We start from the raw sequence: 24515 nt of genomic DNA on the forward strand, positions 1-24515 counted from the left end.
GACATTGAAGGGAAAACTTACGTGATATGTAAACGAGCAAATCGGATAACCAATCACATGTTGGTGGGAGCGCTTGGCCAATAAGGGACCACCTTATGTAGGCTACCTTATGTAGCAATGTCAAATGTCCGCTAACATAAATTGATGTACGATGACCAGAGCGCCCCTCATTTCACATCACACAGGTGTGATTTTTATAGTGTGAATGGCCCTTAAAGGCAGACATACAGGGGGTCCGGTTGGCCAGAACCGCCGTTCCGAAATATGCCCATGTGCATACAAAAGACAAAAACCATAGGCCTATACTGTACAGTGATGAGTCTGACTGCAGGGATGTCCATAGATTTGCACAAATTTCCATGATTTTTCAAAAAATTGTAGATCTACAAGCTCATATATTCAATAGCTAAAGTTAAAAATATTGGTTAAAGTGATTAAAAGCTATAACACAGATGCGTTCCAGGTGGTTTAAAAGTGTTGGCAGTAGGAATGGAGGTGAGATTGTGTGTTTGAGGTGGTGTTTCAGTATCCGTTCTTTGAGAGGGGAGAAGGGAGAGGACGAGGAGATCTGCGCTCCTGTCAGTATCACCGTTACCAGCGATGATGTCCGACTGCTTGGTATGTAAAAAGAGGGGGGGGGGGGGGGGGGGGTTTCTTATAGGCCTATCTATTATACAATTGAAAAGGTGTGCCCAAAACGCTGTTCCCAACCCAGGAAAAAAAGGCACCAGCTACTACGTCACTCCAAGAGTGTCTGACACACTGCAACACACACTGCAATAACCCACTAAACACACTAACACGTCACAGACTTACCCTCCGCGTCGATCCACGGCTATCTCCTCATGTCGCGCAGCACGCCCACATTCAACACCACACGCGTAAAAATTGTCATCACACTGCCACTACAGCCGGCTCCCGTCCAGACTCACAAACAATATCAATATCAATAATAAACACAAACACGCCACAAGCACCGACACCCCCGCCTAATTTGTTGCCACGTCTATGAAAACAAGCACAGAAACAATGCCATTCAACACGCTACTTACACACACTACCACTCGCTTACAATACGCGGACCTGGCAACACTACATCCCCTCTCCCATTCGCTCAAAGCCAACCACGTGACCCACGAGAGCTTTTATGTTTCTGCAACACCGGAAGTTACACGCTACACACACACACATTAGAAGAACAACACGAACACAACACTACACACACACACACACACACACACGGGCCACTGTTGCCAGGTCTATGAAAACAGGCCCAGAAAAAAGCAAACAGACCCAGAAACAAAGCCTTTCACCACGCTACTTACACACACTACAACTCGCTTACAATTCACGACCCTGGCAACATTGTTCCCCGTCTTCCACAACACACACAGTCCCACACAGACACACACACACTGATTCGGACTTGGATGGACAGCGGCGCCATTACATAAATACACCGTTTAATTCATGCAAACACGACAATTGCACCACCAGTTTCATTAATGTAAACACGACAATTGCGCGACCCGTTTTATTCATGGAAACATGACAACTGCGACGCACCGAGTCGCATGGATTCTGTGTGTGTGTGCGTGCGGGGTGCCTCTGAATTGGAGTGTTTATGTCAGTCAGCGATGCGATCCGTTGTTATTCAGCCAGGAAAACAATCTAAACATTATATACTAACGTCAGCACCGGGCACATTAACACACACAAGCGTTATTAGTTGAGTTTTCTTATTGAAGTGCCTCTGAATTGTAACGGTGTGTTTATGTCAGTCAGCGATGCGATCCGTACCAGCACCATATGCACGGACTGGAGAGAGGCGAAGTGTTTCTCTCCCTTCGGCTCATGTAGCCCTCATTGTAACTACAAATATTGTTCCCGAACAAACAATGTGGGGTCACTGCAATCCGCAATCCAAAATATTGTAGCCCTACTATAATGCAGTCAAGGTCCCCCAAAAAATATACTACAGTATGTTCTGCTCCATTCTCAACAGCTTTTGGTTTCCAAAAACAAAAACAGTAAACAGCAGTTTCATGTCTGCTTATTTTCATTTACAATAATTTCCTTTGATGTGAAAATACAACAAATCATAATAATACCCATCCGTTACTACATGTCAAGGGCACAATACTGGAGTGGAGTCTGTCAAATCCCGCTATTTCCTTCTTCCCATTGCGCTGCCAACGGAACTAGGATTCGCCGCCCGAAGGGCGGCGAAATTCTAGTATTGTAACAAAGGCTTTCACTTTTCGATATATGTCGCGACTCGCCAGAGTGTGGAGATACAGTGTGTGACATACTATGGATGGACATACGTTACTAACACATCCAAGTCTGACATCATAAACCCCATATTTGGACCAGGCTGATCTATGTTTTAAATTTCATTATGCTTTAAGTAGCATGTGACGTGTCAGACTAGGGTGTTTGCATGATTCTGAATCCATTCCAAGTATTAGTTTGTTCACAAAAATCACTCCAACATTTGGGCATATTCGGGCAAGTGGCTATGGCAAAACTAGGGGGTCTATATGGCCAAACTATAGGGGTTTTTCATCATTCTGAATCCATTCCAAGCATTAGTTTTGCAAAAACCCTGCTTTAAAAGGCCATAGCCGTGATGAGGTCAGCACATTTTGGCAAGTGGCTATGGCCAAATTTAGCCCAAGGAGTGTTTTTCGTGCAAAAGGAATGCTTGGAATGGGTTCAGAATCATGAAAACCCCCTTGACCTAGTTTGGCCATAGACCCCCTAGGTTGGCCATAGCCACTTGCCCAAATATGTTGACCTCATCACATTTCATTTGTGATGACGGCTATGGCCATTTTTAGCCCAAGGAGTGTTTTAGTGCAAAACTAAGGCTTGGAATGGATTCAGAATCATGAATAGGCCTACACCCTAGTTTGACACGTCACATTAATGCTACTTAAAGCATAATGACATTTAGAACATTTTGCCTTATAATGGTTGTATGGCACCCTAACGTTCAGCAGCTGTCAAAACTTCCCCTAGGGTGGTTGAATAGAAACCAATGTGGGATAATATGTTATGTCTACTATAGAAGGTAATCTGAGTTCCCAGAAGTTTTATTTTTCGCCACTAACTAGAAGGTGTCTACTGTAGACACCTTTACAAACACATTGGTGAAGAAAATTCTTGGTAAGAAATGTATTCCAAGATTTGACATTATACTGATAATATACCCTGACAATAGCTCCATTCCAGTGCTGACATCATCATCATCATGCCAATGTAGAACTTTACTCCATAGGCCTATATGGTTATAGTCGACTGGCATCGTCATCGTGACAAGCATCCAGTCAAGCCCTATATAATGAGTGCGGTTATTGCCCTCAGTTGTGTTCAGACGCAAACAGCATTTTAAGTAACGCATGCACGATTCCAAAACGTTTATTCATTGCGTGTTAGTGAGGCATTATTTACACGTCTAAACAGCGACACCTACCCATTAAATAAAATCATTGCACCAGGGGCAGCGCCTTGTTAGGACAGCACTCTTGGGTGACGCTCTGAGTTACGTACAGGTTGTGGGCGGGGCTGGACCGTGGCAAACAGGAAACACAGCGGTCACAGAAATCCCACGTTCCCTCCAATGGTTCCTTGGGTTCCCTCCTATGCCTTCCCCACGTCGTTAAAATCCATTCAAGATGGTCCACATCAGTAGGATCTGCTGGCGGAAGGTTAGTAGAAAAGAGGTTGTTAACTTGTTACTAGAGATAATTGTTTGTAGAAACAATATTGTTATAACGTCAGTTGCGGTCAGTTAATGCATGGTGTATTGGTTACCTTGCATGGCCACCGTCGCGTCATGCAAGTGTGATTACACTGTTTACAAATAATAGCTCAAATGACAGGCAAACACAATCGTAGCCCCTCTTGGAACCCTCGTAAAAGGGTTCCAAGAGGGGCTAACACAATCGCTACTCTTTGGAGATAGTATGCAAATTCACCCTTTAATCGATGATGCATTTTGTATTTGTATAGCGATCTCCCAAACGAAGTTACAATTGTGCTTTACAGAATTTCTAATCGCACAGATATCACGTAGCCTTGGATCAAGACTAGCCCTGAAACATGACTGTCATAATCGTCATGTCACATTTACTTTCGTATCTATGCAAATGTCAGAATCGATCAAATACAGATTTATGTCTTGATCTAGCCGCAATTGGCAACTCTAGATTTGTTTTATAATGGGATGAATCTAGAGTTGCAATACCCTTGACAGATTAAAACGAAATCAGTTTGGTGTATCGGTTTTGGATTAAATCAGATTAACCTGAAATCGTGTCAGCCGTCGCCGTAGAAACGAGCAGATGTTCTAACGGCGACAGAATGCGTAGCTGTCCTCGCAAATGCCACCTTTTCTGTCACAATGCCAAAACATACCCTATAGTAAGGGCATTTTATCAGGTATTTGACAAATCTGGGAACTAAATCGTTACCAAGAAATTTCTTCACCAATGTGTTTCTAAAGGTGTCTAATAACATGTACTAAAAGTTTGAAATTCAACTCCTGTGGGAAATTGAGTTATTAGCATAATATGCATAATATGCCCATAACATCCTATAGAAGGCAAAAAAGTCCAAATTTCATCATTCTTTAAGTAGCATGTGACATATGAAACTAGGGTGATTGCATGATTCTGAATCCATTCCAAGCATTAGTTTTGCACAAAAAACACTCCTTGGGCTAAATTAGGCCATATCCACTTGACCAAATGTGCTGACCTCATCACGTTTGTGTGGCCGTTTTCCTCCCAAGGAGAGTTTTTTGTGCAAAACTAATGCTTGGAAAGGATTCAGAATCATGCAAACACCCTAATTTCATATGTCACATGCTACTTAAAGAATGATGAAATTTGGACTTTTATGCCTTATATAGGATGTTATGGGCATATTATGCATATTATGCTAATAACTCAATTTCCCACGGGAGTTGAATTTCAAACTTTTAGTACATGTTATTAGACACCTTTAGAAACACATTGGTGAAGAAATTTCTTGGTAACAATTTAGTTCCCAGATTTGCATAGATTTCTCTTACTACTACCCGATCCGATTATTGGGCAGACGGACACTCCTATTAGTTGCCGGACATGTTGAGTACACCAAAGTTGTATGTTAGAAATGTTGAGTATGGGTCCCCAGCATGTAGAAACTGCCGGATGCTAACTTGCATATGTTGAGCAATTTTCATAATTGGCATAATATGTGACCATACCATTAACCTATAGAAGGCTTTATGTAGCGTGTGACATGAAAAAAAAAACACTCCTTGGGCTATAAACGGCCATATAGCTACCAAATGTGCTGACATCATCACATTTATCCTAATGAGTGTATTCTGTGCAAAACTAATGCTTGGAAAGGATTCAGCATCATGAAAACCCCCTAGTTTGACATGTCACATGCTACAATCAATTCAATCAATCTTTATTTCAGACTACATGGTCCATAACAATCAACAATACAGGGGAAAATACAACAGAAAACAAAACAAAAACACAAAAATCTAAACATACAGACACTCTCCAGTGTTTCCAGAAGCAGGAGGAGTACCTGATGCTGCTCTTCTTGGGCATGGCCAAAGTCATTATGATTTCGTTTTTTGAGTCATTCAACCTCATCATAAAACTGCACATTAGATTCCTAAGAACAGCATCCAGAGTAGGAACACCACTGTTTACAAACAGATGACTGGCACTTGTCCACATCGGGAGCCTCAGCAGGGTTCTGAGAGCATCATTTTATGCCACCCTCAACTTATTATATTTACCTTTACTGTAGCTGCACCACAAGTGGGCAGTATACAGTTGTGTACAGTAAGCTTTAAAAGGGCTATCTTGACATCATCAGTATACATATAACATTTTTGAGATAACATGTTGGCTTGTGCATACAATTTACAATACTGTCTCTGTACATCATCATCATCACTGAGGTCATCCATAATGATGTGACCCAGATATCTGACCCTGTCTACAACGTTGAGCACCTTGTTGGTCAGATAAAAAGAGGGAAATGTTGCCTTTCGATCCTCCTTAGTTTTCATGATCATGAGTGACTACACTCTTTTTCGATGTGGACCTTAGTGTAGTACCTTAGCTGGGACAGAGGCTAGCCATATATGTTTTGTTGTTATTAAACAGGAAGACAATCCCGTCTTCCTGTGACTGTCTATCTCCAACAATACTATAGCCTACGCTTTAGAAATGCAACTATCACCATTGGAGTATAGTATGCAGCCCATGTAATGCGTAAAAATAAACGCATCAATGAATGAATGAATAAACGTCTGTTTCTGACGGTATTCAAACCCATCCCTTTGTCAGCATAAAGTTTAAAAGTTTAAAACCGTGCATCTATGAAAACAATATGGACATGGTTGCTAACATCTCCAACCATCATCATCACATAATTTGTTATACAGGCTACTCAGAAATAATAAATGTGACACGATAGGTTAGATTTGTTTTCAAATGAGAGACTAAATATTCATGGCAAAGTGTCTGAAAAGCCAATGTGCTACAAATGATTGAATATTGACCAAATTATTGAAGCTATTAAATGTTACATTAAATGTAATTAGGCCTACAAATATTAATCAAAGAACAAATTTTGTTCTTTGATTAATATTTGTAGGCCTATTACAAATCGGGCACAAAATCAGTGTCAATTCACATCTGCATGACTGCACTGCACATATCAAGCCAATTCAAGATACACACAACAACTTTCCAATACCAACACAGCACAGAATCGTTATTCTTGCCTATCCTATAATGTTTTGAGTTTTTATAAACATTTACCCTAAACAAACAGTCCATAGACTTTGGCTGGGATGGGACAATACTTGGCTGGCATAATATGATGTAATTTCGGACAGCCAGGCATTGGAGTGTCCATCAGAAAGTGAGAACAAATAAAATATAGCCTAGATAATCTTGCTTTTTGAAAACAAACTATGCAAGACCAAATAGAAATAGGGATAGAGAAGGAAAGGTAGACAGAGGAGAAGAGAGAGAGCCAGGGGCCTCAGTCATTCAGTGGTGAATGACATATCAAGTTAATCTAGTTCCCATGTCCGTTTTGAGTTGTGATGGCTGCCCTATGATTTGATTATGATTGCAAAATGTCATGGCTAGAATGTCTCACTGTAGTATGCTCCATGACTGGGAAACTTTATGCTGACAAACGGAGGACAAAGTTTGAATCCCGTCAGAAACAAACGTTCATTAATTTACGGTATGTATTTATTCTTTCATCGATGCGTTTATATTGACGCATTACATGGGCTGCATAGTTAATGTATGTGACACATATGTTTACTCATAGTTGCATTTATAAAACGTAATTGTTGTACACATAGACAGTCACAGGAAGAAGGTGAGTGTCTTCCTGTTTCTCAACAACAATCACAACAACAAAACACACGCTAAGGGTGTGCAACCACAACACAATGTGAGTGTCCGTCCGTCTCCCAGACGCTTCTTAATCCAAACGAGAATCAGATCGGTATGTTTTGTTTAAGTTGGCATTGACGAGGACAGCTACGCTGTGTAGGGTCCATGTAGGACCATAATGGAACATCTGCAGTTACGGAGACGGGATTTCAATTTTAATCTAAATTTTAATCTGATTTAGTCACCGGTCCTGCACGGACCCTACACGGTCGCGTAGCTGTCCTCGTCAATGCCAACTTAAACAAAACATACCGATCTGATTCTCGTTTGGAAGCGTCTGGGAGACGGACGGACACTCACATTGTGTTGTGGTTGCACACCCTTATTCGTGTCTTTTGTTGTTGTGATTGTTGTTGAGAAACAGGAAGACACTCGCCTTCTTCCTGTGACTGTCTGTGTACAACAATACGTTTTATAAATGCAACTATGAGTAAACATGTGTCACATACATTAACTATGCAGCCCATGTAATGCGTCAATATAAACGCATCGACGAAATAATTAATACATACCGTAAATAAATGAACGTTTGTTTCTGACGGGATTCGAACTTTGTCCTCCATTTGTCAGCATAAAGTTTCCCAGTCATGGAGGGTACTACAGTGATCCATTCTAGCCATGACATTTTGTAATCATAATCAAATCATAGGGTATAAAAGCAGCCATCACAACTCAAAACGGACATGGGAACTAGATTAACTTGAGATGTCATTCACCACTGAATGACTGAGGCCCATGGCTCTCTCTCTCCTCTGTCTACCTTTTCCTTCTCTCAGGCCTGAGGCCTGGTATGGTAGGCCTCAGGTCTACCATTCTGAAATTAAATGTAATAATATTTGGACTGCTGGATATATATATATATATATATGAGTAAAGAGAGCCTGCTGTCCAGCAGTCCAAATATTATTATATGAAATTTCAGAATGGTAGACCTGATGGTAAGTTTAACGTCGTTTAATACAAGCAGATCGCAAACACAAATTGGATGAGTGGGGAGTCAATGGAGGGTATTGCAACTCTAGATTCATCCCATTATAAAAAAAAATGCGGATATGTCTTGATCCAAGGCTAGTCTAAAATCACATAGAATCACTGATGTACTAAATATCATTCTACAGGATAATGAATGTAATAACTAATAAGATAATTCATAAAAACAGACATCTTCAGCTATGTACATTATCCTAGACCTATTATACCTATCATAATGTAACAATAATGTACACATATATACAAACGGATGCCACATGTCTGTAGGATCATGTACAAAGTAACACAGAGCACATGTAATATGAAATTTATATAGAATAATAATGTATAACCGATTGGACTGGCTGGTGGTCTAATAATCAAAAACGTTTTCTCTCCCCAGTATGGGAACTTTGTGGACAACCTGCGCCTCTACGTCCGTGGAGGTTGTGGGGGCATGGGGCTGCCCCGGCTGGGGGGCCAAGGGGGGAAAGGCGGAGATGTGTGGGTGACGGCCACAAAAGACATGACCCTGAAGAAAATCAAGGACAAATACCCCCAGAAACGCTTCTCGGGAGCGGTGGGAGTTAACAGCAGGTTGGTCTGAGTCAGTGAACGTCAAAATATATTGGTAATTAACCCAGAGTGTACAAATGTATACAATTGGGTGAATTTGATGAATACTCCCAAGAGTTGCAAGTGGATTACGGTGTGTACTACAGTGAAAATGCTGATTGTATTTGTTTGGTGGTAGTTGGTTGGTTTGCACTTTGCACAATACTGTAGGCATTTGACTGGGTTTTCTCAGTCAGAGTATTGAAGAAAGTCAGGACACTGTCCTCGTTCCAAGAGGGCGATATAGCCTACTTCAAATAAGTAATTAGGCAATTGCAATGCAAGTGAATCCCTGACATTCTTATGTGATTCAACCCATTAAGACCTGAGGACCTGATTCTACAAATATCTTCTAAATCCTGAGAAAAAAGATATGCATTTCATCTGAAAATATGTTGTTTCAAGGACCCCGCAGAAGCAAATATTTGAGTTAAAAATGTTTGCTGTGAAAGAATATAATTTGCACAAATGTCCATGATTTTTTTTTAAATTGTAGATGTACAAGCTCATAGCGCGGCACCGAGTGATATACTATAGTATAGTATATTTTAGTATATCTGCTATTTTTCAATAGCTAAAGTTTAAAATATTGGTTAAAGTGATTAAAAGTTAAGGTAGGTGACACGGATGCGTTACAGGTCTTAATGGTTTAAAAGCGTTGGCAGTAAGAGTGGAGGTGAGATCGTGTTTGTGGTGGTGTTTCAGTATCCGTGCTTTGAGAGGGGAGAAGGGAGAGGACGAGGAGATCTGCGCTCCTGTCGGTATCACCGTTACCAGCGATGATGGCCGACTGCTTGGTATGTAAAAAAGAAAAGCACCTACATGCACAATGCCGCTGGTTCCCCACCACTGGTTCGGGACAGATTTGTATGGGTCTTTTATGGGTCCTTTATTATTATTATTATTCCTACATTTAGTTTTTCTTCTTCTCTTCTTTTATTCTTTTACTGTGAAGTACGAATATATTAATACGCCCCAGCTATGGGACGTTATCAGCCAGGTATGTACATTCCCCACCGTATAGAGACACACGAGGAATTTCACGCCCCCAAATGAGACTGCGGCCCCACTTCTGGTCTGTTTCAACGGTGTACTGCAGCTGCCAATGCAATCCCTATGAGATGCATCATCATTTCACTGGTCCATTACTGAGGCTGTAGCGATTTTTTTTGTTTTCTAATAAAGTGTCCCATATGTTTGATTTGTCCTTTTCAATGTCGCATACCTGCCATCTCAATATACTACCCACAATGTACTATAATATACTCCATCAGTTTGTGAAAAGTGCTAGCATTGTAAATCTCAAGTCAAAGTGGCCACACGGTATATACGTCACGGTTGCATCCCTTGAGGTTTTCAATACCCAGATATATTTGTTGTATTTCGTTTTATATGCTATGTATTTGTTGAAAATGATCTAAACAGCATCTTGCAAGACTATTATTAATACTCATCTGGACAATTCACTAGGTAGTTGAAAATGTCAGGATGTCACTCCTCCATTTAGCTGGGTTATTTTCCCATGCAACTATTCAGCCAAGTTAATTATACAACAAGTTAACAACGGTAAAACACACCGTCGGAGCTCCAAGGTAGGTAGAACATATTAGTAAGCCCGTGACATGTTCAAAATATAGATATGAATAACAAAGTCAGTCGGGATAGGGATGTATATTGAGAATTCCACTCTTCAAAGTCGGCGCTCGTAGCCTCGTAAAGGCAGTGACGTCACTTAAAAGCGACAGGTTCTCTGTCTGCCGTCTCCCCTCTGCTCTGGGTAACTCATTCAAGTGGTAAATTAAATACATCCTCTATTGAGAAAACAACAATATATGTTGACAAAGACACTTCATACATTTGGAAACATATTTTTATTCAAATCAATATAGTCTTCAGTTCATTTCATATTATTTTAAAAGTAGGCTAACTACAGTTGAATTTCAATGGACTTCTATGGGCTGGCCTGCAGTACACCGTTCCAACGGACCAGAAGTGGGGACCCTGTCTCATTTGGGGGCGTGGAATTTGTAGTCCCCGTGTGTCTCTATACTCCGTGTATATTCAGTATTTAAGCATTTTGTAGTGCTACGTTACGTCCGGGTCCAAGTGGCACCAGCTCCCGTCCGCATCTCATTGTAAATAGAATATCTAAACGCGTGAATCTTTTTACAATGACGTTATTTTTCAGAAAGGAAGCCATTGAGGGTTAAAATGGGTCTTAATGCTTCCAACTCGAGTAGAATTATTAATGTTTTGTACAAGTGTCCATGACAAAAAAAAAATATGATGTGGAGACAATAAAGACTATTATTATCATTATTATTGAAGGTGGTAACAGTCCATTTGCTCAGTAAAATATTTCGGGGGCATATTTAGAATGTTTGCAGGCTTGAGTTTGTTGAATCTAGTTTGCATTAATGAGGATTTAGTTGACACAATTAAATAAAATGGCGATAGTATTCAGTGTGGGGCAGACGGCCTGTCACAGCCAGATTTGGGAGAGCAGCGCAGCTTTGTTGTTGCGAGGAAAGCGGTAAAATGAGACTTTCGTGGTTGTTTTCGTCTCAGATTTAGTCCGACGGAGCGTCACATTATAACTCTGGGGACACAAAAGCGACACAAAAGTAGGACCCGGAAGTATCTCAGGAGGGGGCGCTCACGTCACAGCTAAAATACTGAATAGTGTTTGAGCCCCAGAGCACCTTTTAACACTAATCCGGTTTCTATGCAACGCCTCCATCACCACCAGCTATAGGACGTTACAACTCCTCCATTTACCTCGGTTCAAAGCAGGATTTTCAAACCTCCATCTACGAGCGCTGTCCTTGGTGATCGTCAGCCATCCAAAGTTCGGATGTCATGTGTGACTTTGTCTCGCATCGCTCCCGACATGTAAATGTTTCTGGCGACAGGTATACAGTGTGCGCTAATGCGAATGATAGTCAACGGTTACAGTGAGTGTGTGCATGGGGCTACAGCGGGGAGGAAACCGATTCTCTTAGTGGACGGCTGGACACAGGCGCTGGCATAAGTTAACTACATTTATGCTACCAGCTAGCAGCAAAAAAATAGTTAATTGTCTCCACCAGGCCGAAGGCATGGGGAGAGAGTATGTTTTGCACTCCGTCCGTCCGTCTGTGAACAGCTAATCTCCGGTACCGTTAACCCGGTCAATGTCAAATTTTGCACACACACTCCCTGGATGCCAACGATGAACCTCTGCCCCAGAATTTCCAGAACGGCCTGTTATAGCGCCACCAGGAGGCCGCTTTGTGCAAAAGACGTTTTTGGACAGTACACCTACAGATTTTGTCCAAACATAACACAAATTGGTACACAGTCTCTCTAGAGCCATTCAACGAAACGGGTCTTTCAGATTTCTCAGACTCCATCCTGATTGGCTAAGATTGGCTTCCAAAGTTTGCAGGAGTGCTCAGTTTCAAACAAAATGCTGCAAATCATGGACACATCGTGTGATTTCCGTGAAATTGTGCACACACATTCCCCCTAGGCCGAGAAAGAAATGCCACGTGAACATTTTCAACTCAGCCTCATGGTGGCGCTATAACTCGCCGAAAAGTGTTTTTACCTCTAACTGCACGGATCTGTGGATAACTTTGTATGCCAACTCCCTAGAGGCCAAGGAAAAACCTTTGCCTGGAATTTTTCACATCTGCTCTTTATAGCGCCACCAGGAGGCTGACATATGTAAAACACATATTCTAATATTACTCCTTCAGATTTTATCAAAATTTCACGCAAATCGGTACACATGCTCTCCATAGCCATGTGATCAAGACGCGTTTGTTTGATTTCTCATAATCCACCTTCATTGCCTACGATTGGCTTCTAAACCTTTCAGTAGTAGCCCGCTTTGTACCCGTTTTGTACAAATTGCCACAATTACTCAACACAGCGTCCCATTGCGGTGAAACTGTGCATGCATATTCCCACTAGGCTGAGGAAGAAATGCCACTTGACAGTTTTCAAATCAGCTTCATGGTGGCGCTACAACAGGCCAAGCCGCGTCACACACACACACACACACACACACACACACACACACACACACACACACACACACACACACACACACACAGACAAAATGCGAGGCCCTGTGCGAACATTAATTAATTAAATCATTCATTCATTCATTCATTCATGTTTATTTTGGCCTTCAATTTGCAAGTATAACTAAATTAACTCCCCGAAATGTAGCCTAAGAGTAGGCTATATGAAAGCCTTTTATAAATTACACTATTGGTATTCCACACAGGTGTTGCCAAATATCTAATTATCTTGCTGATTTTGCTGATTTTGCTTTTAATGAGCTGGATCTGGGCCATCTCGGACGGCGGACGCCGTCCCCAACCCATGGTCAACCTCCTCTGCGCTATTGTCGTGGGAGCCCACTGCTGTAGCCTCTTTGCTTTTAAACTCCTTTTCTCCGGAGTCAATGTTGTTCGACTTCAGCATTTATTTCAGATGATGTTCTTTCTGAATTCGGGCCTTTGCCACATTCTCTGCGGTTTGCTTCTTGGCCAGGTATTGTCAGTATTGTGTCCATATTTGGTCATTGTCCAGGACTTAGTACTGCGACGTGACCTCCATATATGGGCATAAAACTGTTGCCAAACGATGTCGGTTTGCGTTGATGGAAGGGATCTCGATTTATGGACACAGAAACAAAAACACATCACACCGGAATGAATTGAAGTCATAGCAGTAGGCTGATTTAAAAGATTCCTTGCGGTATGTATTGTGATGTATGTGGAAACAATCTGACAAACTAGTGAGGGGATACCATACCAATACTGTTGATGATTAGTTTAGTTTGAGTATAAACAATTTTTTTCTCTCTGATCTGTGACTTATTTTGTATTTCCATCAATTCTGCTCAGCACAACAATACTTAATTTCGAAGACATGAGACAATCTCAGCCGCTCTTCCTAAATAGAAAGTTCCCAATTTCAATAAAAAATAATGTAAGGTTTTCTCTGGCATTCCATTTAGGCCGGTCGAGCTTCTAGTTAAACTAATCGAAATGAAATTCTCAGATCCATCAGACAAGTATTAGAAAAGAAAAAGAAACCTGTACTGTACTATATGTCCTGCAAAAGATTTAATTTTGTGACTGACTGTTTTTGTGTCCACCTCTTGTCTGTCTGTTGGCTGTAGGTGAGCTGAATGCAGAAGGGGAGCGAGTGTTGGTGGCAAAGGGCGGGCGGGGTGGCTCTCTCCACTCTGCGTTCCACCCCAGTAAAGGTCAAGTCAAACACATCCGGCTGGACCTCAAACTTATTGCCGACCTGGGCATGGTGGGGTGAGAGAACACACACACACACACACACACACACACACACACACACACACACACACACACACACACACACACACACACACACACACACACACACACACACAGCACTGTTGCTTTAGAAAAAACAAGGGAACATGGGATGGCTGGTGTGTGCAAATGTTGGTCAGCAGTGTTATGATTCAATAACCCTTAAAGGGAATATAAATAAAGTGTATGAAAAAGGAGTAATAAAAATCACACTCGTATGAAGTGAGGGGCGCTGTTAACTAATTTATTCCTACTAGCTGTTAGCATAAACACCAGCTCCAGGGGCCAGCGCATACGTTCACTTTGAATTTGCCTGTCCCTCCCCCCACACACACACTCGCAGGAAACACAACTACAGCATTGGAAGACGCACAAGCTCCTTACGCACAAGCTCCTTACCTCTCGTCAGAACATGGCGCCAGCATCGCGGTACAAAGGCACAAATTAAATCTGAAATGTGGATGGCAGAAAATCCAATCCAAAACAAACTATGATTGTGAAACAATAATTTCCCTGGCCCAACATATTTTCAGATTGGGGTCTGTGGCCAAATACATATTACTTTAGGGGGTACCTTGTTATGAAAACGTTTGAGAGGCAGCCACTGCTTTACACAATTACAGTTCACACACATTTGATGTTCTGAACTTCTGGAATGCCAACAGGTTTCCCAATGCAGGAAAATCTTCCCTACTGTCTGCCCTGTCCCATGCAACTCCACAGGTTGCTAACTACGCCTGTGAGTATAACTAGCACTCACTCACTCACTCACTCACTCACGCCTTCATGTCAGCATCTTTCTAAAAATGTCATTATCTCACTCAACAGTCACCACCGTAAAACCAGAGATTGGCAAACTGATGTACACGGATCACAAACAGGTGAGTGAAGGCTGACTACAAACCTTGAATCCTACTGTATAAGTAGTTTGTATGTCCTTTGATTTCATGTCCTTGTATGTCCTTAGATTTCATGTCCTTGTATGTCCTTAGATTTCATGTCCTTGTATGTCCTTATCACGAATCAAAGATCTCAGTCTTAGGATGTAGGATGCTCCTTTCCTGCTGTTTCACAAATCACAGATTTAGAGATTTAGTCATGAGATTTTATTTTGCTTTATTCCATGAGCCTTATACAGTATATATTATGTAAGTTGTTTATATGTCCATAGATTTCACTAGCTGATCTTCCTGGCCTGATAGAAGGCGCTCACCTCAACAAGGGCATGGGCCACAAGTTCCTCAAACACGTGGAGAGAACCAAACAACTGCTGTTTGTGGTGAGTAATAGTAGTAGGTAGTGCTGAGGTACAGGAGTTTGGTCCACTATGCCAGAGGTTCCCAACCACCGGTCCGCGGAGGGACATGTTCCACTGGTACGCGAGAAGGGACCCCAAGTTTTCCTGACCGTCACCAGGATTTCCCAAACAGCGGTGAAAAGTTGACTGTCCGGTTGAAAGAAAATACAAGGATTCATCAGGGACACTGAGGCCCTCATTTATCAATTGAGTGTAAATTCTGCCCCAAATTCGAGTGTAGGTTTCGTAGTACACCCACGTCGCGTCGGCATTTATAACGTGATCGCAAACAGCTGATCCTTCCTAATTTCATTCCTAGCAGTAATAAATGTGACGGCTGAAATCAATCTGGCACGCCCTATGAAATCAAGCTTCGCCCTCGTTTTTGCGACATGAACAACTGTAATACGACCTGGAAACCATGGTTACAGGAAAAATAAAGTTTCACTCGCTTGCCTAAGTTGCCTTGCTGCCCCCTCCCATACACACACACACACACACACACACAGACGCACGCACGCACGCACGCACGCACGCACACGCAACTTGTTGTATCTTAAATAAATAAACCGGCATGAATTAAATAAAGCTGTAGGACTACCCTGTCTCTCCTCTCGCTTCGCTTCCCTTGCTGCCCGCCTCACCCCCCAAGCCCCCCCCCCCCCCCCCCCCCCGCACACACGCACGCACGCACATATGGCAATTTGCAAGCAACTGTCACTGTGTTAGTTGTATATTAAATTAAGTCTTTATTCATTTAATATACAACAAGATATATTAGTGAACGGAAACCTGAAACTGTGAACCATGAATTATATAACAAATAGGCGCGCACACACGCTGCTGTTTTGCAAGGTGCATCTCCTGTCCTGTCTATCTGTCTCTCTCTATCACTGTGGTCCGTCCGTGAAAACACTGTTTAAATGGCTTACGCATCTAACTTGCAACATTGTTTTTAAATGCGCGATTTTAATTGCTTGCTTGTAAAGTTGGAAATCTCCTAATTTCATATGACACAAAGACACATCGTATTCCTTTACTTTTTTTTTCTTTTTTACATTTAGCCCATATACATAGCCCATATACATACCTTACAGTTTTATATAAACATTTTAGGAGTGAATACATATGTTTCGATGCCTGTGACAGCCTCTCAGCTGGTCAAACAATGCTGCTCCGCTGTTCTATGACAAAAAAACAGGTGAGGACAAAGCGTACGACAGCTCCCGACCAGACGTGATTTTTGTCTTGGCACAAGTTCAAATTCAAGCTTTGGCGCAAATCGTAAATGCCGAAAATTGCGGTAATTTCGGCGTACACCCATATTTTGGCGTACGCACGGTTGATAAATGAGGGCCTGACTGTGGTTTATAAACTGCTTCGAGTCCATGTTACTTCCGCGTTGCACAGCATAACAGTGGAACAGTGGAAACAACACTGTCGAATCCTTGATATCTTTGTGTTCAGAGCAGCAGCAGCGGAACAACAACAGCTGCAGCCTATTTTGTCACGCTCGCGCTAATGAAACAAAATACTACACGGTACGGGACGGGATTATTATTTCATGTCAAAACATATTGAAGTATCAGAAGATGATGTAACCCAGGTAAAGTAATGCGTCACTCTGCATGTTAAGTTTTCCACATGTCCAAAGTCATTTCTGAATGAAAAAGACATAGGCCTAACCCTTTTTAAAAAATCATACTATATCCTTGTTAATATAATGCCTTAGGTCAACGATATAACTTTATGGTGTGATATAATATTATAGCAGCGCAGGCCAGTCAACGGTCTTCCCCGTGGGTTATGTTTTGCTGCTGATGCGCAGTACCTGTATGTTGCTACTTGCTGTCTTGTATGCCTTTTGTGGTTTTGTGTTGAACAGGCGGTGAAATCAGATATGCTTCTGGGCCAAATAAAGCATGCACTAACAACAGTAGTAGTACGGTAGAATGCTGTAATGGTTCATCATGTTGTAGTGATGCTCGTCTCTCTCGCTCTCTCTCTCTCGTCCTGCAGGTGGATGTCTGTGGGTTCCAGTTGGCCAGCAAAACGCCGTTCAGGTCGGCCTTTGAAGCTGTGCAGCTGCTGACTAGGGTGAGAACCAGTCACACAGTATCTAGAGATACAGTAATCAGGGCCAGGTGATATGACTTGATTACGAACCCAAACCTCGAGCAAAGTTTTACGATGCTTTCACCAATCACTAAAATGCAAAAGGGAGAGTAAACTGAGCCGTCTGGGTAATTGTGCGTAGTAATTAAAGTTGAGCAGGAAAATCCCTCAGTTCATACTGTAGGTGCATGCATTTTCATTTCCTAGAGAAGTCCTCTCCTAATTTACCATTCCTGTTGACAGAGCGGAGATTAGATCACAAAATGAGAGATTTCTAATACATATAAAAAAGAGAAACAATTACTGAATCAAAAGTAATCAATAACTATATATACTATAAAAACTGTCAATTGTCAAGTTAAGTAATATTTAATATAGGAAAGAGGCAAATATTGTAAAAATTGCAAATTGTGGAACCAAGTCGGACAAAATGTAATGCCTGTAACATTCCAAGTGCTTATCAGGGTTGGGTTGGTTCAAATATAGTTATTTTGTGGGGGTCCCTAGTTCAAATATTGTTGTTTTTTGGGGGGTCCCTAGTTCAAATATTGTTATTTTGAGGGGGGTCCCTAGTTCAAATATTGTTATTTTGAGGGGGGGTCCCAAGTTCAAATATTGTGATTTTGGGGGTCCCCGATTCAAATATAAATATTGGGGTGTGGTGGTCGGGGGGGTTTCCGTGTTCTATGGAATATCACAATGGAGTAAATAAGTGAATCTATGACGTTACTGCGTCTCCTCCTGCAGGAGTTGGAGCTTTATAAGGAGGAGCTACTGTGTAAGCCTGCGCTGCTTGCCGTGAATAAGATGGACCTCCCCGATGCGGAGGACAGACTGGCAGAGCTGCAGGAGCAGCTGGAAAACCCACACGGTGAGTCCGATGGACTGTAAAACTAATTTCTTCCTGTCAAATTGGTTTGCCTGTTATCAGTGGTGTAAAGCAGTGGTTCCCAAAGTGGGGTCCGGGAACCCCCAGGGGTCCTTGAGGGAGTTCCAGGGGGGTCCCCAGCTAGATAGTTTGGAACCAAATTGACCATTACGGGTCTGTAACTCTGAGAGTGTACAAATGGAACCAAATGGGTCCATTTGGTTCCATTTGTACACTCTCAGAGTTAAATTAACATTGATTTTACAATATAAATTGGGGTCCCAGAGATAGAAATGCCATTAAATAGGGGTCCGTAGCCTATAATGCATGTCAAACTGGGGGTCCTTGGAATTGAACAGGATGACCACACTGCTAGAGCCGCTAAAATCCTCTCTTATGGGGGTCCCTGGCATATTATTTTCAAATGGGGGTCCGCAGGCTAATTAGTGTCAAGTTGGGGGTCCTTGACATACTCACAATGTGTCGCGGTGCGACGCATTGTGAGTTTGTAGATCGGCTATTTTCAAAATATTTCTATACATGTACGTTTGAAAACTCTAAATGGGACATTCTGCATAATGACTACTTTCGTTTTGTACATTCTGATGCCGATTCCTTTGTACTTTTTACTCAAGTACACTTTGAATATATTTTTTATATATTTATAAAATATATATATTTTTTACTGCAATGCATTTCTACATTGCAGTAACAAAAATTAGCTTTTCCCCCACTACTAGGCCTGTTATAACATCTCTCTCTCTCTCTCTCTCGCAGAGTTCCTCCACCTGTTGCCTCCCGACATGGTCCCGACCAAACAGCTGACATTTCGACACGTGGTGCCCGTGTCCGCCTGCAGCGGCCTGGGGACGGACCGGCTCAAAGCCCTCGTCCGGGACTCCCTGGACTGGGACGCTACCGAGGCAGACGAGAGCGGCCATCGGGACAGACTGCAGGCTCTCAGAAAGACGGCCACCATGATGCCTGTATGGGGCAAGAGCTCTGCGCTATGAACTGCCACCAAACCAACTAGGGATGCACCCAATATTCTTTGCCACCAAAACTATTCGAGCCGAATAGTGGCAAAAAAAATGCATATTCGGTATTCGGTTCGGTTGATTTCTTTTAGAGCCGAAACCGAATAGTCAAAGAACCAGAGTTAACCTTTTGTAACCTACTGTTTTGTTGTGATGACGTGATCAAAATGTAATCATGTCTTTTGCCTTTATCATGTAGCTAGCTCTACAACGAAGGTACGGTCATGACGCATGATTTAGGATCGCACCTGAATGGTTGGCACGCCACGCCCCCGAGGTGCTGCTAGAGTGGAAACTGCGCCCAGAATGTATAATTGTACAAGATCTGGTAAAAATAAATAAATTATATATAATATTAATCATATTCGGCTATTCAGTCTTATATTCCTATATTTGGTATTCGGTTTCGGCCAAGAATGTCCCATTCGGCGCATCCCTACCAACCATGTCATGATGAGGAAATGCGTCAAGTTTTGGTTTCAAGAGGGGAAAGCTGAGTTTGCAGTGAGAGAGAACGTGGCAAATGACGCCACGTCACGCAACGTCTTTGTGTGTGACCATGATAAAAGGCACCCCTCACTTCACACAAGTGTGATTTTTGTTTCGTAAATGATTGCCCTAAAAGTATCTATTTTGTTTTTGGGCGGGTGGGGCTTTTTGCCTTTATTCATAGATAGATACAGGTACAGTAGATCAGTGGTTCTCAAAGTGGGGTCGGGGGACCCCTAGGGGTCCTTGAGGGAGTTCCAGGGGTTCCCCAGCTAAATGATAGTTGGGAACCAAATGGACCCTTATGGGTCTGTGTACAAAATGGACCCATTAGGATATATATGCTATTGCATGTATTAGAGAATGTAATGTTCTGAATGTAATGATGAGAAGATGGGTTGAGCAACAAACCAAAACTAGCAAAACACTTGTTAACTAATAAAGAGCATGTCTTAGGGCCTCTCTTCTCAATGAGAATTCAATTGATGTCCACCCCTCTCTAAAAAGGTCATTGCATCTACACATAGAAGACAAAGGTACGAATGGTAGCCTGAACAATTAATACGTTCGAGACCCTGTCTCAATAAATATGAAATGGGAGGATGTCTTCCTATGTACTCAAACTCATTATGAAAAACATGAATATAAATGCATTTTACAACATCATATTAAAATCCATGCAGGATTTTAGCTAAACCTCCATAAAACCCTTCTCCATTCGTGAAAAATCACTACTGGTGCAATGCCGTTTCCGGCCGCAACGTGGGTGCGGATGGGCCGTACGTGGTGCTGTCCTAAACTTCGGTACCGATGCTATTGTATGTCTGGCCGCAGAGTGGGTGTCAACAACTTATGGACTGCACTGTCTTTTTGGTAAATCTAGAACTTCCTGTTTGGGAGCTAGCAAATATAAGACATCCGGTTGCCTTCAGAATAAGGTGTCATAATTTAATAATTATTACATTACATTATTATTATTATTAGATTAATTGTAAAAACTATGTGTAAAGTTGGCCGATTGGTCAAGGCTCCAAAAATGTGACAAGTCCAGAGATGCAAAGTTTGGGGTGTTTTATTTTTCTCCCAAACGAATCCTCCGAACAACAATTACAGTGCAGCATAAATAGTGAAGGCCTTAAATAACAAATCAAAAACAGACTTTACTAAAAATAGCAAAAACTAGAAAAAGTGCCCTTCTGGGCACAGGTCTCCACCAGGAGGATAGGACTGTGTGAGATGTTTGGTAAAATGTTTCGGAGTAATATAAATATGTTTTTTTGTTTGTTTTTTGCAACAATTTTCTTCATTTTGTTGAGGAAATGCAGCGCAAGATCACAGCATCTCTGAGAGAGAATTCTGGATGAGCAGGACATGTGCAGCATTTTGAACGAAACGGGCCACTCCTGAAAACTTTGGAAGGCAATGTTAGCCAATCAGTATAGAATCTGAGAAATCCAACAGACTCGTCTTGATCACATGACTACAGAGATCATGTGTACCGATTTGCGTGGGATTTGGATGAAATCTGTGCGACTAACATAAGCAATGTTCGGCCTCATGGTGGCGCTATAACCGGCAGATGTGGAGGGATGCAGGGACAATGTTTTTCCATGGCCTCTAGGGAGTGCGCATACATAAGTTGTATACAGATCATGCAGTTATAGCTAAAAACAGGAATTGGCCTGTTATAGCACCACCATGAGGCTGATTTGGAAATTTTGGCATGTCGTCCTCGGCCTAGTGGAAATGTGCGTGTATAATTTCACGGAAATTGCACACTGTGAGGTAACTGGTGGTATTGTTGTGGTATATTATATATAGACCTATCTGTGATATCTCTTATTATATATATATATATATATATATATATCTAAGTAGACTTGTTATGAACCATATATTGGAATAGAGAGCGCCTTCTATTATATATGTGTTCTTCTCCACTCCAGGTTGTATTGACTGTGTTTACCTTGTCAGTGACATCAACGGCTCTAGTCAGGCGTCTGATCAATGCCTGCCTCCCTTATTGGTTGCTGGTCACGTGTCACCCAGTGGCCATGGGTGCACAGTTACCTACATAGTCAGTCTGTGCCTGACAGCTCGTCGGTGAACATCACTATGGTCTTCCTCCGACCCGCTAGTCACAGTGCTACTCTGTGTGACTACTAACTGTGAAAACTACCTTATATTGTTTAAGCCATTTGTTCCGAACGCCCTTCGGAAAGGCGTTGTTTCTTTATTGTATTTTGTTTATTTGTTTGAGAGCCATTATTGTAATTCTATATTCTGCGGTTTATTATATACACTATTATAATAAAAGTATGGACTATAGTATCATACTATAGTATGGACTATAGTATGGACCATACTATAGTATGGTCCATACTATAGTTTGGACCATACTTTTTCATCGCTAGAAATGCCAAAACGCGATGATGCGTGTTTTTCATCGCTAGAAATGCCAAAACGCCATGATGCGCGTTTTTCATCGCTAGAAATGCCAAAACGCGATGATGCGCGTTTTTCATCGCTAGAAAGGCCAAAACGCGATGATGAGCGTTTTTCATCTCTAGAAATGCCAAAACGCGATGATGTGCGTTTTTCATCGCTAGAAAGGCCAAAACGCGACAATGTGCGTTTTTCATCGCTAGAAAGCACAAAACGCGACGATGCGCGTTTTTCATCGCTAGAAAGCACAACGCGACGATGCGCTTTTTTCATCGCTAGAAAGGCCAAAACGCGGCGATGCGCTTTTTTCATCGCTAGAAAGGTCAAAACGCGGCGATGCGCTTTTTTCATCGCTCGAAAGCACAAAACGCGACGATGCGCTTTTTTCATCGCTAGAAAGCACAAAACGCGACGATGCGCTTTTTTCATCGCTAGGAAGGCCAAAACGCGACGATGCGCTTTTTTCATCGCTAGAAAGACGAAAACGCGACGATGCGCTTTTTTCATCGCTAGAAAGGCCAAAACGCGACGATGCGCTTTTTTCATCGCTAGAAAGGCCAAAACGCGACGATGCGCTTTTTTCATCGCTAGAAAGGCCAAAACGCGATGATGCGCTTTTTTCATCGCTAGAAAGGCCAAAGCGCATCGCCACGTTTTGACCTTTCTAGCGATGAAAAAAGCGCATCGTGGCGTTTTGACCTTTCTAGCGATGAAAAAAGCGCATCGTGGCGTTTTGACCTTTCTAGCGATGAAAAAAGCGCATCGTGGCGTTTTTACCTTTCTAGCGATGAAAAAAGCGCATCGTGGCGTTTTGACCTTTCTAGCGATTTTTGACCTTTCTAGCGTTTTGACTTTTGACCTTTCTAGCGATTTTTGACCTTTACAATTTACAATTTAGGCATTTAGCAGACGCTCTTAATCCAGAGCGACTTACATTAAGCAAGAACAAAAAGCATGGGAATACATCACATATATAAACAGCATTTATCAAGAAACATGCGTAAGCTAAGAACGTAACTAGAACATATCTATATATAATGACACTATACATATAAGCTATACATATATATTATACTATGCTGTACTGTTATTGTGCTGTCTACATGACATGCTATAAGTCTGTTTCAAATGCTATCTAAGTCTAAAGAAGTGCTGTCTAAGGGGGTAGGGTAAGTGCTATGGGCCATGGTGGAGTCTGAAAAGCGTTTTGACCTTTCTAGCGATGAAAAAAGCGCATCGTGGCGTTTTGACCTTTCTAGCGATGAAAAAAGCGCATCGTGGCGTTTTGACCTTTCTAGCGATGGAAAAAGCGCATTGTGGCGTTTTGACCTTTCTAGCGATGGAAAAAGCGCATCGTGGCGTTTTGACCTTTCTAGCGATGAAAAAAGCGCATCGTGGAGTTTTGACCTTTCTCGTGATGAAAAAAGCGCATCGTGGCGTTTTGACCTTTCCAGCGATGAAAAAAACGCATCGTGGCGTTTTGACCTTTCCAGCGATGAAAAAAGCGCATCGTGGCGTTTTGACCTTTCCAGCGATGAAAAAAGCGCATCGTGGCGTTTTGACCTTTCTAGCGATGGAAAAAGCGCATCGTGGCGTTTTGACCTTTCTAACGATGGAAAAAGCGCATCGTAGCGTTTTGACCTTTCTAGCGATGAAAAAAGCGCATCGTGGCGTTTTGACCTTTCTAGCGATGAAAAAAAGCGCATCGTGGCGTTTTGACCTTTCTAGCTATGGAAAAAACGCATTGTGGCGTTTTGACCTTTCTAGCGATGAAAAAAGCGCATCGTGGCGTTTTGACCTTTCTAGCGATTTTTGACCTTTGTAGCGTTTTGA

The 24515-nt window shown here is 42.0% G+C and overlaps 1 protein-coding gene across 1 annotated transcript; it reads left to right on the forward strand.

Annotated features, from left to right (window-relative positions):
• The first annotated feature begins 3555 nt into the window (after positions 1-3555).
• On the forward strand, positions 3556-20107 carry gtpbp10 (GTP-binding protein 10 (putative)). Its single transcript, XM_079499888.1, has 10 exons — positions 3556-3713; positions 8872-9065; positions 9789-9880; positions 14263-14407; positions 15097-15170; positions 15260-15312; positions 15603-15710; positions 17748-17825; positions 18591-18714; positions 19489-20107. Exons 1-10 carry the CDS (start codon positions 3681-3683, stop codon positions 19722-19724), a joined length of 1137 nt encoding a protein of 378 aa, XP_079356014.1. The 5' UTR covers positions 3556-3680; the 3' UTR covers positions 19725-20107.
• The last annotated feature ends 4408 nt before the right edge of the window (positions 20108-24515 follow it).

This window comes from Electrona antarctica (genome assembly GCF_951216825.1).
Source record: "Electrona antarctica genome assembly, chromosome: 1".
NCBI classification, from domain to species: Eukaryota; Metazoa; Chordata; class Actinopteri; order Myctophiformes; family Myctophidae; genus Electrona; species Electrona antarctica.